This window comes from Lagenorhynchus albirostris, chromosome 17 (assembly GCF_949774975.1).
Source record: "Lagenorhynchus albirostris chromosome 17, mLagAlb1.1, whole genome shotgun sequence".
Classification (NCBI taxonomy): Eukaryota; Metazoa; Chordata; class Mammalia; order Artiodactyla; family Delphinidae; genus Lagenorhynchus; species Lagenorhynchus albirostris.
The window spans coordinates 40,356,004-40,369,741 of record NC_083111.1 but is presented as its reverse complement, the minus strand read 5'-3'; the positions used below and the strand labels follow the sequence as shown (position 1 = coordinate 40,369,741).

The following is a 13,738-nucleotide window of genomic DNA, read 5'->3' as shown; positions in this document are numbered from 1 at the left end:
GTTGATCTTATGCTGGTCAGAGCCTTGAATTAGACAATAAATATATCTGCCTGGCTTACCAAAAAATTAGAGTTGAACAGATTATGACTAAATAAATATAGTTTTATACCAAAGAAGGAAACTTTCAAAATGTGAAGCCCAGGGTTGGGAGCTGGAATGCGGAACATTCCAATAGGTGGGAACCATGAAAATGGTCCCTGTGTGTGAAAAGATGAAGAAAAACAAAAGTACTGCAGCACGTTAAACCAGTGAGGGTAGACACGCAGAAGCGTGTGTCGAACTTGGAATGGTGGTGTGTGAGTGGACGGGCCTCGCTGAGGCAGGTCGGGGACTGGCTCTCTCTCTTACGTCTAGTTGATGTGCTTCTTTCTAGCACATACCACTATCACACTCCATAAATTTAACTCTCAATTTAAAAGTTCCTGATTTAATCAGCAGGAAGTTTCTGGCTAAGCCTTTGTGCTGTGCCTTCCGCTAAAATGTACTGTGGGGTCAGCACTTCGCTTTGGATGTGTCCTAAAGGTCTCTCACATTTTAGAAGTTTCATGAATCGAAACCAGGGTTCAAAACCCTGCTCTGTTTGCCGTTGTTGGCCCTGAAATGACACACATTGATGAAATGACTTCCTCCTTTGGTTAGGGAGACAGCCGACAAGAAAAGCAGGCAAGTAGTGTTTACTGGAATTGAAGCAGGTCTGAGTCAGAAATTGTAGAAACATCAGGGAGAATGAGAACAGTAAGTGTTTACGTTGTACTGACCGTCCTGTTCTAAGCACTTACCCCTCATACAACACTATGGGGTAGGTACTATTATTGACCGTATTTGATGTATGAAGAAACCAAGGTACTGAGAAGTAACTTGCCCATGATCACACAGTTACCAATTGTTCAGGCTACAGAGGTCAAAATTTTCTCCAGGACACCGCAGCAAATAACATTTGTACAGCTCTGTACAATTTTCTAAGAATACATGTCAGATCCTCATAAAGTCACGTTTTACAGCTGAAGAAATGAGCCTTAGAAAACTTAACGAACACGCCTTTAGAAAACTTAACGAACATGCCTAAGTCAGTGTTGAGCGATTAAAGGTGTGGGCTCTAGAGTCAGATCCCCTGGGTTGGAAGCCTCTCTACCGCTATGTGACCTTGGGCAAGTCACACAACTTCTCTGAACCTCAGTCTTCTCATCTGTAAATGTACACCAGTGTTATTTTGAAGTAATGTATATAAAATGTGAGCACATAATTCTTATTATTATCAAGACTTTCTAAGCAGAAAATGAAACTAGGTCTGAATTGTAAATATTTTTTTAAAGAAAAGGAAATATCCTTTCTTATTGAGAGGAGAATGAGAAAGCAGACACCATATTTCAATGATTCAATTCCTTAGGTGGATCCTCCTTGAGCTCCATGGCGCAATTCCACCTGACCCTCATGGACGTGAACGACAACCCCCCGCGGCTGGTCAAGGAGTACACAGGCTTGTTCTTCTGCTATCCCCCGAAAGCACCCGGAAGTCTCATTTTCGAGGCCACCGATGATGATCAGCAGTTATTTCGGGGTCGACACTTTACATTTTCCCTTGGCAGTGAAAGCTTACAAAAAGACTGGGAAGTTTCCAAAATCAATGGTGAGTTGTCAAAAGAACATCGAGAAAAACACTGATGGGCGATGGAATGAGTTTTTATTTGCCTTGGTATGCATGCAGCACTCAACACAGAGCTTTCTTCCACGCTCCAGGAAGGAAGTTCATGCTGTGGAAACTTGCACAGGCAAACTCTCCAGAGGGTTGAAAGCCCCCGGGGTTTGGAGGAAAGAAAGATTGTTAATACACAACATCTCTCTTAGGGTACATGAATAGTGGGACAATCAGAGCAACATTGCAAAATTTCCAATGGCAGCTGAGAAACAGGTTTCATCATGATTATTTTTAAAATAAATTTATTTATTTTATTTATTTTAATTTTTGGCTGTGTTGGGTCTTCCTTGCTGCGCGGGCTTTCTCTAGTTGCGGCGAGGGGGGGCTACTCTTGGGTACGGTGCGTCGGCTTCTCATTGCGGTGGCTTCTCTTGTTGCTGAGCATGGGCTCTAGGCACGAGGGCTTCCGTAGTTGTGGCGCACGGGCTCAGTAGTTGTGGCACGCGGGCTCTAGAGTGCAGGCTTAGTAGTATGGCACATGGGCTTAGTTGCTCCACGGCATGTGGGATATTCCCGGACCAGGGCTTGAACCCGTGTCCCCTGCATTGGCAGGTGGATTCTTAACCACTGCGCGCTAGGGAAACCCGCTCATCATGATTTTTAAAAAGAGCTTTATTGAAATATAATTGACTTACAATTAACAGCACATATTTAAAGCATACAATTTTATAAAAATCAATATATGTATATACCATTGAAGCCATCAGCACAATCAGATAAGAAGAGTTCCACCCCCCCCCCAAAGTTTTATTCATGCTCTGTTGCAATCCCTATTTTCCACCCCACACTGTCCATCCCTCACTCCAGGTAATCACTGATCTGCTTCCCGTCACTATAGATTCGTTTGCATTTTCAAGAATTTTATCTAAATTAAATAACAGCATGTACTCTTTTTTTGTTTGGTGAATATCACTTAGTATACATATTTGGGGATTTCACCATGTTGTTGCATATATCAACACTTCACTCCTTTATACTGTAGAATAGTATTCCATTGTATGACTATATCATGATTTATTATTCATTAACATATTGATTATTACTTAAATTGCTTCCAATTTTTGCTATTTCAAATAAAATTGCTATGAACATTTGTGAACAAGTGCTTTGTAGGAGCTATGCTTTCATTTTTCTTGGTTAAATACCTACAAGTCATCATATGGTAGCTATACAGTCAAATTTTTAAGAGAATATCAAATTGCTTCCCGAATAGTCTGTAACATTTTACATTCCCACCAGTGAATGAGAATTCTAGTTGCTTAATATTCTTCCCAATGCTTGCTATGCTCAGTCTTTTTAATTTTAGCCACTGTAGTGGGAGTGTAGTATTTCATTGTTTTTTTTAATATGGTTATATGAGTTGTTAACATATTTATTAACTTGTTTTTTTTTAACGTCTTTATTGGAGTATAATTGCTTTACAATGGTGTGTTAGGTTCTGCTTTATAACAAAGTGAATCAGTTATACATATACATATGTCCCCATATCTCTTCCCTCTTGGGTCTCCCTCCCTCCCACCCTCCCTATCTCACCCCTCCAGGCGGTCACAAAGCACCGAGCTGATCTCCCTGTGCTATGTGGCTGCTTCCCACTAGCTATCTATTTTACGTTTGGTAGTGTATATATGTCCATGCCACTCTCTCACTTTGTCCCAGCTTCCCCTTCCCCTTCCCCGTATCCTCAAGTCTATTCTCTAGTAGGTCTGTGTCTTTATTCCTGTCTTACCCCTAGGTTCTTCATGACCTTTTTTTTTTCTTAGATTCCATATATATGTGTTAGCATACGGTATTTGTTTTTCTCTTTCTGACTTACTTCACTCTGTATGACAGACTCTAGGTCCATCCACCTCACTACAAATAACTCATTTTGTTTCTTTTAATGGCTGAGTAGTATTCCATTGTATATATGTGCCACATCTTCTTTACCCATTCATCTATCGATGGACACTTAGGTTGATTCCATGTCCTGGCTATTGTAAATAGTGCTGCAAGGAACATTGTGGTACATGACTCTTTTTGAATTATGGTTTTCTCAGGGTATATATGCCCAGGAGTGGGATTGCTGGATCGTTATGGTTTTAATTTATATTTTCTTAATGACTAATGGTGTTGAACATCTTTTCATATGCTTATTTGCCATCCGTATATCTTCACTGGTGTAGTGTCTGGTCAAATATTGTGCCTGCTTAAAATTTTTAGCAGTTTGGCTTCTGTTGTTGAGTCATAAACATTCTTTATATAGTCTAGATTCAAGTTCTTTGTCAATATTTTGGCAAAATATTGTCAAAAAGTAAATATTTTTTCCCAGGCCATGGCTTACATTTTTATTTTGTAACAGTGCCTTTTGAAGAGCAAATTAAATTTCTTCTTTTTTTTTTTTTTTGCGGTACGCAGGCCTCTCACTGTTGTGGCCTCTCCCGTTGCAGAGCACAGGCTCTGGACGCGCAGGCTCAGCCACCATGGCTCACGGGCCCAGCCGCTCCGCAGCATGTGGGATCTTCCCGGACCGGGGCACGAACCCGTGTCCCCTGCATCGGCAGGCGGACTCTCAACCACTGCGCCACCAGGGAAGCCCGCCCCTAAATTTTTTTGATGACATCTGATTTACTGACTTTTTTCTTCTATAATTTGTGACTATTTTGTGTATTGTTTAAGAAAGTTTTGCCAAGGTCACTAAATTTTTCTATTTTTTTTTCTCCCAGAGGTCTTATAATTTTAGCTTTTACAGTTACGGCTATCTAATTGTTTAAACACTATTTATTGAAAATATCATTTTTCACATTGAATTGTCTTGGCATCTTTGTCAAAAATCAAGTGACCACATATATATGAGTCTATTTCTAGACTTTCTTTTCTGTTTCATTGATCTCTTTGTCTTTATAGCAATACTCTAACGTTTTGATTACCGCAGCTCAATAATAAGACTTGAAATCAGGTAGTGTAAATGTCCTTGCTTTGTTCTTTTTCAAAACATTTATTTTGCATTTCTACATAAATTTTAGAATTGAACTTGTCTATTTCTACCCAAAAAACCTATGCAGATTGTGATTGAGATTGTGTGAATCTATAGCTGAATTTGGGGGAGAATTTACATCTTAACAAAGTTGAATTTTCCAATCCATGAATATGATTATGTCTCCACTTATTTAGGTCTTCTTTACTTTCTCTGAGCAATGTGTTTTAATTTTCAATGTATAGTTCTTATAGAATTTCCCCTAAGCATTTCATATGTCTGTGCTATTTTAGATGTTTAAAAATTTTAAATTTTTAAGTAATTCCAGGATATGGAGATATAATTGATGATTTTTGTATATTGATCTTGTAGCCTTGTAACATTGCTGACCTCACTTGTAAGTTCTCTTTCCCTCTTTTTCTTACGTTTTCATAGATTTTCTACATAGACAGTCATGTTGTCTGTGAATTATAGGTTTTATTTCCTTTCCAGTCTGGATGGCTTTTATATCTTTAGCTTGCTTTCTTAGCGGCTAAAATCTTCAGGACAATGTTGAATGAAGGTAGTGAGAGCAGAAACAACTTGTTGTTCCTAATCTTAGGGAGATGGCATTCATAGTCTTTCACCATTAAGTATAAAGTTAGCTATAGGTTTTTTGTAGATACCCTTTATCAGACTAAGGACTCTATCTTCTATTCTTAACTTGCTGAGAGGTGTTTTGGGGTTTTTTTAAATTAGGAATGGGTGCTAAAAATTTCAGGTGTATTTTTCTGCATCTATTGAGATGATTGTATGGTTGATTTGGGGTTATGGTTGTTGTTGTTGTTGTCGTTGTTTTGGGGGGGTACGTGGGCCTCTCACTGTTGTGGCCTCTCCCGTTGCGGAGCACAGGCTCCGGACGCACAGGCTCAGCGGCCATGGCTCATGGGCCCAGCCGCTCTGCGGCATGTGGGATCTTCCCGGCCCGGGGCACAAACCCATGTCCCCTGCATTGGCAGGCGGACTCTCAACCACTGCGCCACCAGGGAAGCCCTGGTTGTTGTTGTTTTTGTCTGTTAATTGGAGAAGTATATCAATCAACTTTTGGATGTTAATTCAGTCTTCTCTTCCTGGGATAAAGCTTACTTGGTGGTGAAATATTAGCATTTTTATATGCGGTTGGATTTGATCTGCTAAAATTATAAGGTTATTTCTATCTATATTCCTAAGGGATATTGGTCTGTATTTTTCTCTTCTTGCAGTGTCTTCGTCTGATTTTGGTATCAGAGTAATGCTGGCTTCATAGAATGAGTTAGGAAGGGTTCTACCTCTTCAATTACCTGGAAGTTTGTGTAAAATTGTTTTTTATTTCTTCCTTAATGTTTGATAGAATTCACCGGTGAAGGCTTCTGGCCCAAAGTTTTCTACAGTAGGACTCAGTGCCTACTGTAGTCCTTACCCTCTTTCAACTGGTGTCCTTACCATGAGTTAACTACAAATTCAATTTCTTTAATAGATATAGGGCTATTCAAGTTATAGATTTATTTTTGGTTGAGCTTGTTAGTTTGTATCTTTCAAATAATTTCTCTATTTCATTTGATTTGTCTAATTTATTGGCACAAAGTTATTCATAACATTATTTTATTATTCTTTTAATATCTGCAGAATATGTAGTGATATCACCTCATTCTGATATTGGAAAAATTTGCCTCTATTTTGGTCCTGATCAAGCTGGCTAGAGGTTATTAATTTTTTTGATATATTCTCAATGAACCAGCTTTTGGTTTCATTGATTTTGCTCTATTTTTTTGTTTTGTATTTCATTGTTCAGATCTTTGTTATTTCCTTTATTCTTCTTATGCTGTATTTAGCTTGTTCTTCTTTTTCTATTTTTATTTAGATGGAAGCTGAGGCAATTGAGAACTTTTTCTTTGTTAACATAGGCATTTGGTGCTATAAATTTATCTCTTAGTGTCATGTTAGCTGTATTCTATAAAGTTTGATATGTTTTCGTTTTCATTCAGTTCAAAATACTTTCTAATTTCCCTTTAGATTTCTCCTGTGACACATGGGTTATTTAGAAGTGGGCTATTTAGTTCTCATATATGTGGGGATTTCCCACATATTCCTGGTTACTGATTTCTAATTTAATTCTGGGGCTTCCCTGGTGGTGCAGTGGTTGAGAGTCCGCCTGCCGATGCAGGGGACACGGGTTCGTGCCCCAGTCTGGGAGGATCCCACATGCCGCGGAGTGGCTGGGCCCGTGAGCCATGGCCGCTGGGCCTGCATATCCCGAGGCTGTGCTCCACAACGGGAGAGGCCACAACAGTGAGAGGCCCGCCTACCATAAAAAATTAAAAAAATACTTTAACTCTGTAGTGACCAGAGAACATTTGACTGGAATACTTTTTTTTTTTTTTTTTCTGTATGCGGGCCTCTCACTGTTGTGGCCTCTCCCGTTGCGGAGCACAGGCTCCGGACATGTAGGCTCAGTGGCCATGGCTCACGGGCCCAGCCACTCTGCAGCATGTGGGATCCTCCCGGACTGGGGCACGAACCCGTGTCCCCTGCATCGGCAGGCGGACTCTTAACCACTGCACCACCAGGGAAGCCCTGACTGGAATACTTTTAAACTTATTGAGACTTTTTTCTTTCAGTACTTTAAAGATATTTCTCCTTTGTGTTCTGGATTGTATTGTTTCTTCTTCGTTCCTTTGAATGTCATGTGTCTTTTTTCTCTGGATGTCTTTACGATTTTTTTTTTCACTAGTTTTAAGTAATCTGAGTATTATGTGCCTTGGTGTAGTTTTGTTCGTTTTTCTGTTTCCTAAGATTTGTTTGTCTTCTTGGATCTGAGGATTTAGACTTTTCATCAAATTTGGAAAAAAGTTAGCAGTTATTTCTTCAAATATGTTTTCTCTTTCTAATTCAGTGTTTGCGGCCACTATATGGAACATAACTACCACGAGTAATGACAACCTGCTATGTTTAGTATTCATTTCTAAAGAGAAGTCATGAATTGAGAACTTGAAGGATGTTTTAGCATCCTTTTTGACATTTTGGAGGGTACCTGTGGAGTGGTAATACTTTTGGTAGTTTAACTCATACTTATATCTAACCATTTCCTAGTCAACTTTAGTATTATATGATACAGAGATGAACTTTATTCCTGCTCATCCAGGGGCCTGCAGTTGTGTTCTCACATCAGTCATTTTTTCCATATTCTGACAGGAACTCATGCCAGGCTCTCCACCAAGCACACGGGCTTTGAGGAGAGAGTTTACCACATCCCAGTCCGCATCAGTGATGGCGGTTGGCCACCCTTGGAAGGAACTGTCTCTTTACCAGGTAGATATTTTGCTGCAGGCAACTTGGGATAATGTCTGTCAATATGGTAGTTTGTAGGAATTCTTGTCTTTGAGATGGGATTCTGCAACTGTTCGCTCAAAAATTTATCTACAAAATATGGTTCTGTTTTTCAGTTACTTTCTGCAAGTGTGTGGAAGATAGGTGTTTCCAGCCAGCAGATCACATGCCTGGGATACCTACTGTGGGCGTGACAGTTGGTGTACTCCTTACCACCTTTTTGGTCATCGGTGAGTATAATTTCTCAGATTCAAGGATTTCTGTTCTGGGCCTTGGAAACATAAGCTCACATCAGGGTCTGACTTCATGGACTGGTGTGGGGCTGCTCAGATGGCAATCTAGGCAATAACCAAGAATATAGATCACCAGTAAACCATATCCAATTTTCCTGATTGGGAGCTACTGCTTTAGGACCACCCTCTACCTATCACTGCCTTGCTGGTTAGGTTGGGAAATACAACATAAGAGGCTTTAAAGAATAAATTATTGTATTGTATGCTTAGTTACCAAGCTTTCATGATGAAGGAGAAAGAAATGCAGTAGCTGTGCCTCTGCTATGTGTCAGGCACAGTGCTTGGTGGGGAACACAGTGACAGATATACACAGATCCATCACTCACAGAGCTTATGGTCTAGTCTGCCATTGTTGGAATAGGTAGAAGCTAGCCTTCCAGTGGAGATGCTGGCATACCTGAAATGTTGCAGAACTCCCCTTTTTATGTTTTGTGACTGTGGGCCTTGATTCTTTATTATCTCAGAATAATTCCACTGCATCACAGGCCTCACTCTGCCATGGCCCCTGGCCTGGCTAGATAGCAGAGTTCCCTGTCTTCTTTTTTGTAAACAGCTCAGTACCTGCTGTAGTCCTTACCCTCTTTCAACTGGTGTCTTCACCACAAGTTAAGCATTAGAAGTAGATACTTCTTCTGCCCATTTTTTAATTGAGTTGTTTGTTTTTTTGCTGTTGAGCTCCATAAGCTACTTGTATTTCACCAAAGAAGACATATAGGTGGCCAAGAGGCACATGAAAAGATGCTCAAAATCACTAATTATTAGAGAAATGCAGATCAAAACTACAATGAGGTATCACCTCACACGGGTCAAAATGGCCATCATCAAAAAATCTAGAAACAATAAATGCTGGAGAGGGTGTGGAGAAAAGGAAACCCTCTTGCACTGTTGGTGGAAATGTAAATTGATACAACCACTATGGAGAACAGTATGGAGGTTCCTTAAAAAACTAAAAGTAGAACTACCATATGACCCAGCAATCCCACTACTGGGCATATACCCTGAAAAAACCATAATTCAAAAAGAGACATGTACCACAATGTTCATTGCAGCACTATTTACAATAGCCAGGATATGGAAGCAACCTAGGTGTCCATCAACAGATGAATGGATAAAGAAGATGTGGCACATATATACAGTGGAATATTACTCAGCCATTAAAAGAAACGAAATTGAGTTATTTGTAGTGAGGTAGATGGACCTAGAGTCTGTTATACAGATTGAAGTAAGTCAGAAAGAGAAAAACAAATACTGTATGCTAACGTATATATATATATGGAATCTAAAAAAAAAAAATGGTACCGATGAACCTAGTGGCAGGGCAGGAATAAAGACGTAGACACAGAGGATGGACTTGAGGACACAGGGTGGGGAGGGGGAAGCTGGGGTGAAGGGAGGGTAGCATCGACATATGTACACTACCAAATGTAAAATAGATAGCTAGTGGGATGCAGCAGCATAGCACAGGGAGATCAGCTCGGTGCTTTGCGATGACCTAGAGGGATGGGATAGGGAGGGTGGGAGGGAGGCTCAAGAGGGAGGGGACATGGGGATATATGCATGCATATGGCTGATTCATTTTGTTGTACAACAGAAACTAACACAGCATTGAGAAGCAATTATACTCCAAAAAAGATGTACTAAAAATAAAAAGTAGATACTTCATCAATTCACCTGTGTAAAGGGGTTTATACAGTTCCACATCCTTTCTCTTTTAAAGGAAGAGCTGGGATTATTCTAAGTCTTCTTAATTGCTCTCTTGGCATCTGGTCTTTTCTGCCACCATCAGTCTACCACATTGGACTCTGATTCACAGCTCTAAAAGAGATCTCATTTCCTTATACCCTTCCATTCGAATTCCTCATTATTATGGCATAGAAGGGCCTTTGTGACATGACCATTACGCATCCTAATATTGCATGGTGACCATCATTTCTCTTTGAGAACCACAGTTTGGTGCACACCTTTTATACTAATTGAGCTGGCTTTTGAGGTTTACTCACTTATCAAACTCCCCTCTACTTCTATGCCTTTTCTTATTCTATTTGTCCTCTCATCTTGAAAGGATTTTTGAGTTTTTATGCCATGGTTTTCTAACATGACCATTTACTCTCATAATTTTACAACAAGTTAAAGATTGGATGAGTTTGGTGATCTAAAGATAGAAGTAATAGGATCTTGTAGTTTCATATCCTTACTTTTTTCAAAATAGGAGGATTGGGATTATTGCAAGATTCTTAATGGGCTTCTGAGCATGCAGTCTTTTTTGCCATGATTCCTCTTGTAAACTTACTGCCAGGTTAATTTCTTAAAAACAACTTACTTTTCCAGATAAGTCTCTGATTTATAGTATACATAGTGCTAAAATGCACAATGTAATTTTGTAGTAGGTCAGAGATGGGGGAAACCAGAGAGGTTAGGTAGTCCACTCAAGCTGGAGCGACAAAGAAGACGGCAAAGAAAATGTAATACTTGATGTGGACATGGTGAAAGTAGGCTTTAGGTAGGTGAATTGGTCTAAGAACAGCTTTTTGGTTTTTCTCATTGGACTACTTCCTCTAGGGAAGAGGAAGAAGAACTGGAATCAACATTTATTGACTGTGTCTGAAGTTCGGGAATTCTGTCTAATGCTCACGCACTTAGTCTTCAGGGTAGTGTAGGCATTAAGTCCTATATTCCTTGATAGAGACCCAGCGATAGCCACCAGCTTCGATATGACTTGGGACTTGTTACATATTTACTGACAACAAGATAAGTGGTAAGCTTACTTATCCAAGAAAGCCCATGCCTAGAATCTCTTAATCACCAGGACAATGAAACTTTGTTGAACCACAAACAAAAATGAAATTATATGAGTCATTTTTTCCTATGCAGGTGCTACTTTATAAATGAATGTGACAGTACATTTTAAGACTCCATCTCTTTGACTCTGAATTTTCTCTTTTAGGTATAATTTTAGCTGTCGTGTTTTTCCAGATAAAGAAGAATAAAGGCCAACATAATGTTGAAAGTGCTCAGGCATCTGAAGTCAAGCCTCTGAGAAACTGAATGTGAAAAGGAATGTTTGAGTCTATGTACCAAGTGCTATTTCAGTAACATAACCATTTAATCCCATAATTTTGCTTTTCATCCAACATGTGCACTATAATTTTTTACGATATACCTTCCTGCCCTTTACTATTTTATTACTCTTAGATATTTCATGTGCTGTAGACATTAGAGATATTTTCCATTTTCTCATGACACTTTTCCACTCTGCAAAAGCCTTAGCTATTTATCCAAACACAAAAATGTATGTGCTTTTCCCTCTTAGGGAAAGAGGGGCTGATGAAATACTCTGTGCATTTTTTCTTCATTAAGAGATCTATCAGTCATCCATCACAGCACATCCTGGATTCCATTTATGCTTTTTCTAATTCCATCCCGTGTCTCCTTCCTCCATATCTCCTTTGGTATTTCACTAATTTTAAAACATTTATTGGAGGAAAGAACAAAGCTAAGTCTCAGGAAAAAAAATTAAAGCGCAGACCTGTCCCTTAGTTTGAACAGAAACTTTTTGTTGTTATTTGCCTCCTTTAGCCCCACGTGGCTTATGTTGCTTTTCGTTGGAGGATTTTGCACTTGGGAACAGCATGAGACCACTGCAGACCATGCAGAGGCCTGCTTCATAAACCCTGGTGCCGACACCGGCCACTACCTACCACGCTCACATGCTGCGCATGTTTTCTTTATGTGTATATTAATAAAGTTCCGGTTATTATATATTTAACAGTAGAGGAAGATAAGGAAGCACAAAAGATGTAGTGACAAGAATCAAGAATAAACATTGGCTTTGGTTTTGTTTCTTGGATCTCTTTGTCTCTGCTTCCTGGTTCTCTGCATTTGTTGAGGGAAGGACTAGATAACAATGGTTATCTATCATTTATCAAAATTGCCTCCCATGTAGAATTAACCCATAAAGAGTGGGTCCACAATGAAATAAAAATTCCCTGTGCTCACGACTGTGGAGTGGGGTGTTCGAGGCAGATACACTAGGAATTTTAAAATCTTAAATAAGAAAACCTTAGAGATTTGGAAGCATTTCGAGGCCCTGGAGCTGTTTTCTGGCTTCTGATTTGAGGCTTGAAAGCATTCAACATTACACAGCCTCTCAGAATTTTCAAGAATGTTTGGGAAAACAACTTGTATCTGAAAAGGTGCTCCTACAATGACGGCTGAAGCAGGCCATGGAGTTCTGTTTTTCATAAATAATCCTCTTTGAGGGCTTTTATTATCTTTTTTTAAGGCAAAAAAGTAAAACAAAAGAAAATATCCGAACTCTATTTCTAAGACCTCAATATTACTTTCTTGTATTGATAGAATGTTATCCTGTGCTTCAGGATAATATTGAGCTCTCTTACCTGTTTTTTTTTCCACACAAGGCTCATTGGAAAACTCATAACGGGCGAGGTTCTCTCTTGTCTCACCATACGCTGAAAGACAAAACAAGAAAACAAAAATCTAAGAGCACCAGCAGCAAATTATATCCCAACCTAAGGAATGGTTTAACTTTCTCAGCAACTTCTGTAGATATTTTCTTGTGTGTTTTTGACCAAGAGTGACTGTGATATGACATTTAGTTCACTTAAAATTGCATCATTGCTAGCCCTGCTTATTTTCCGGAAAGCACTTTATCATTCCTGAAAGACTGAGGCAGTCCCAAAGCAGGTCTGCTCAGAGGGCTTAGGGATGCCTCCTGCCTCAGTTCAGGGTTGTTCTCTCTGGACCAACTTGTATCATCGAATGATAGACTGATTACACATAACCTTCTCGTCTAAAATCACTGATTAGTATTCACATTTCTTGTGCTGCTCTTCCTCTGGGTGGGCCTTCCCTCTAAACCTTCTCTTCCTTCCATGACCAGATCCCACCCATTCCTGAAGGCTTAAAGACCAATTTATATACTGGTCCGTTTGGGAAGCCTTCTCTTAGGAAACTACAGGGTACCAGGCCACTACCTCATCTAAACTACTATACTGTGGTGAGGAAAATTCTAGGATCTATTCCCTCTTCTGGTAAAGATGGTTCCATTTCCACTGGAAAACACCTTCCCCTCCCCTTCACCTGGCTCTTCTACACCTAGTCTGTATAGTTTGAGTAGAGTCAACTTCCGGTTTTCCCCCATCTCCCCATCTCTCACTTCTAGAATTGTGTTGAAGCTCTTAGAAAATAGCTCTCTTTAAGTGGAATTTGCTAAACTAGTAGAAAATAAACTCAGAGCATTCTAGTTACCACAAAAGGTAAGCCTACCCCAGAACAAGGACCACACAGAGTTGAGAGAAGATTCTGAAGATGTTGAGTGCCTGGATCCAGCTGTGCCTGAAGGCAACCTTGCCCTGGACTTTCCTATCCTGTGAGCCAGTACATTCCTTATTACTTAAAGCTCAATATATTTCTGCCCTTGCAACCAAGAGT

The 13,738-nt window shown here is 39.7% G+C and overlaps 1 protein-coding gene across 1 annotated transcript in view; it reads left to right on the top strand.

The window, feature by feature from the left end:
• CDH17 (cadherin 17) overlaps positions 1 to 12,096 on the top strand; it is a gene marked incomplete at its 5' end in the record, with an annotated part of 82,639 nt that extends 70,543 nt beyond the window's left edge. Inside the window, 4 exons of the mRNA XM_060128119.1 lie at positions 1,388 to 1,627; positions 7,860 to 7,976; positions 8,111 to 8,224; positions 11,232 to 12,096. Coding sequence (XP_059984102.1) covers positions 1,388 to 1,627; positions 7,860 to 7,976; positions 8,111 to 8,224; positions 11,232 to 11,332 — 572 coding nt within the window. The remainder of the gene's footprint in view (positions 1 to 1,387; positions 1,628 to 7,859; positions 7,977 to 8,110; positions 8,225 to 11,231) is intronic.
• Between the last annotated feature and the right edge of the window lie 1,642 nt (positions 12,097 to 13,738).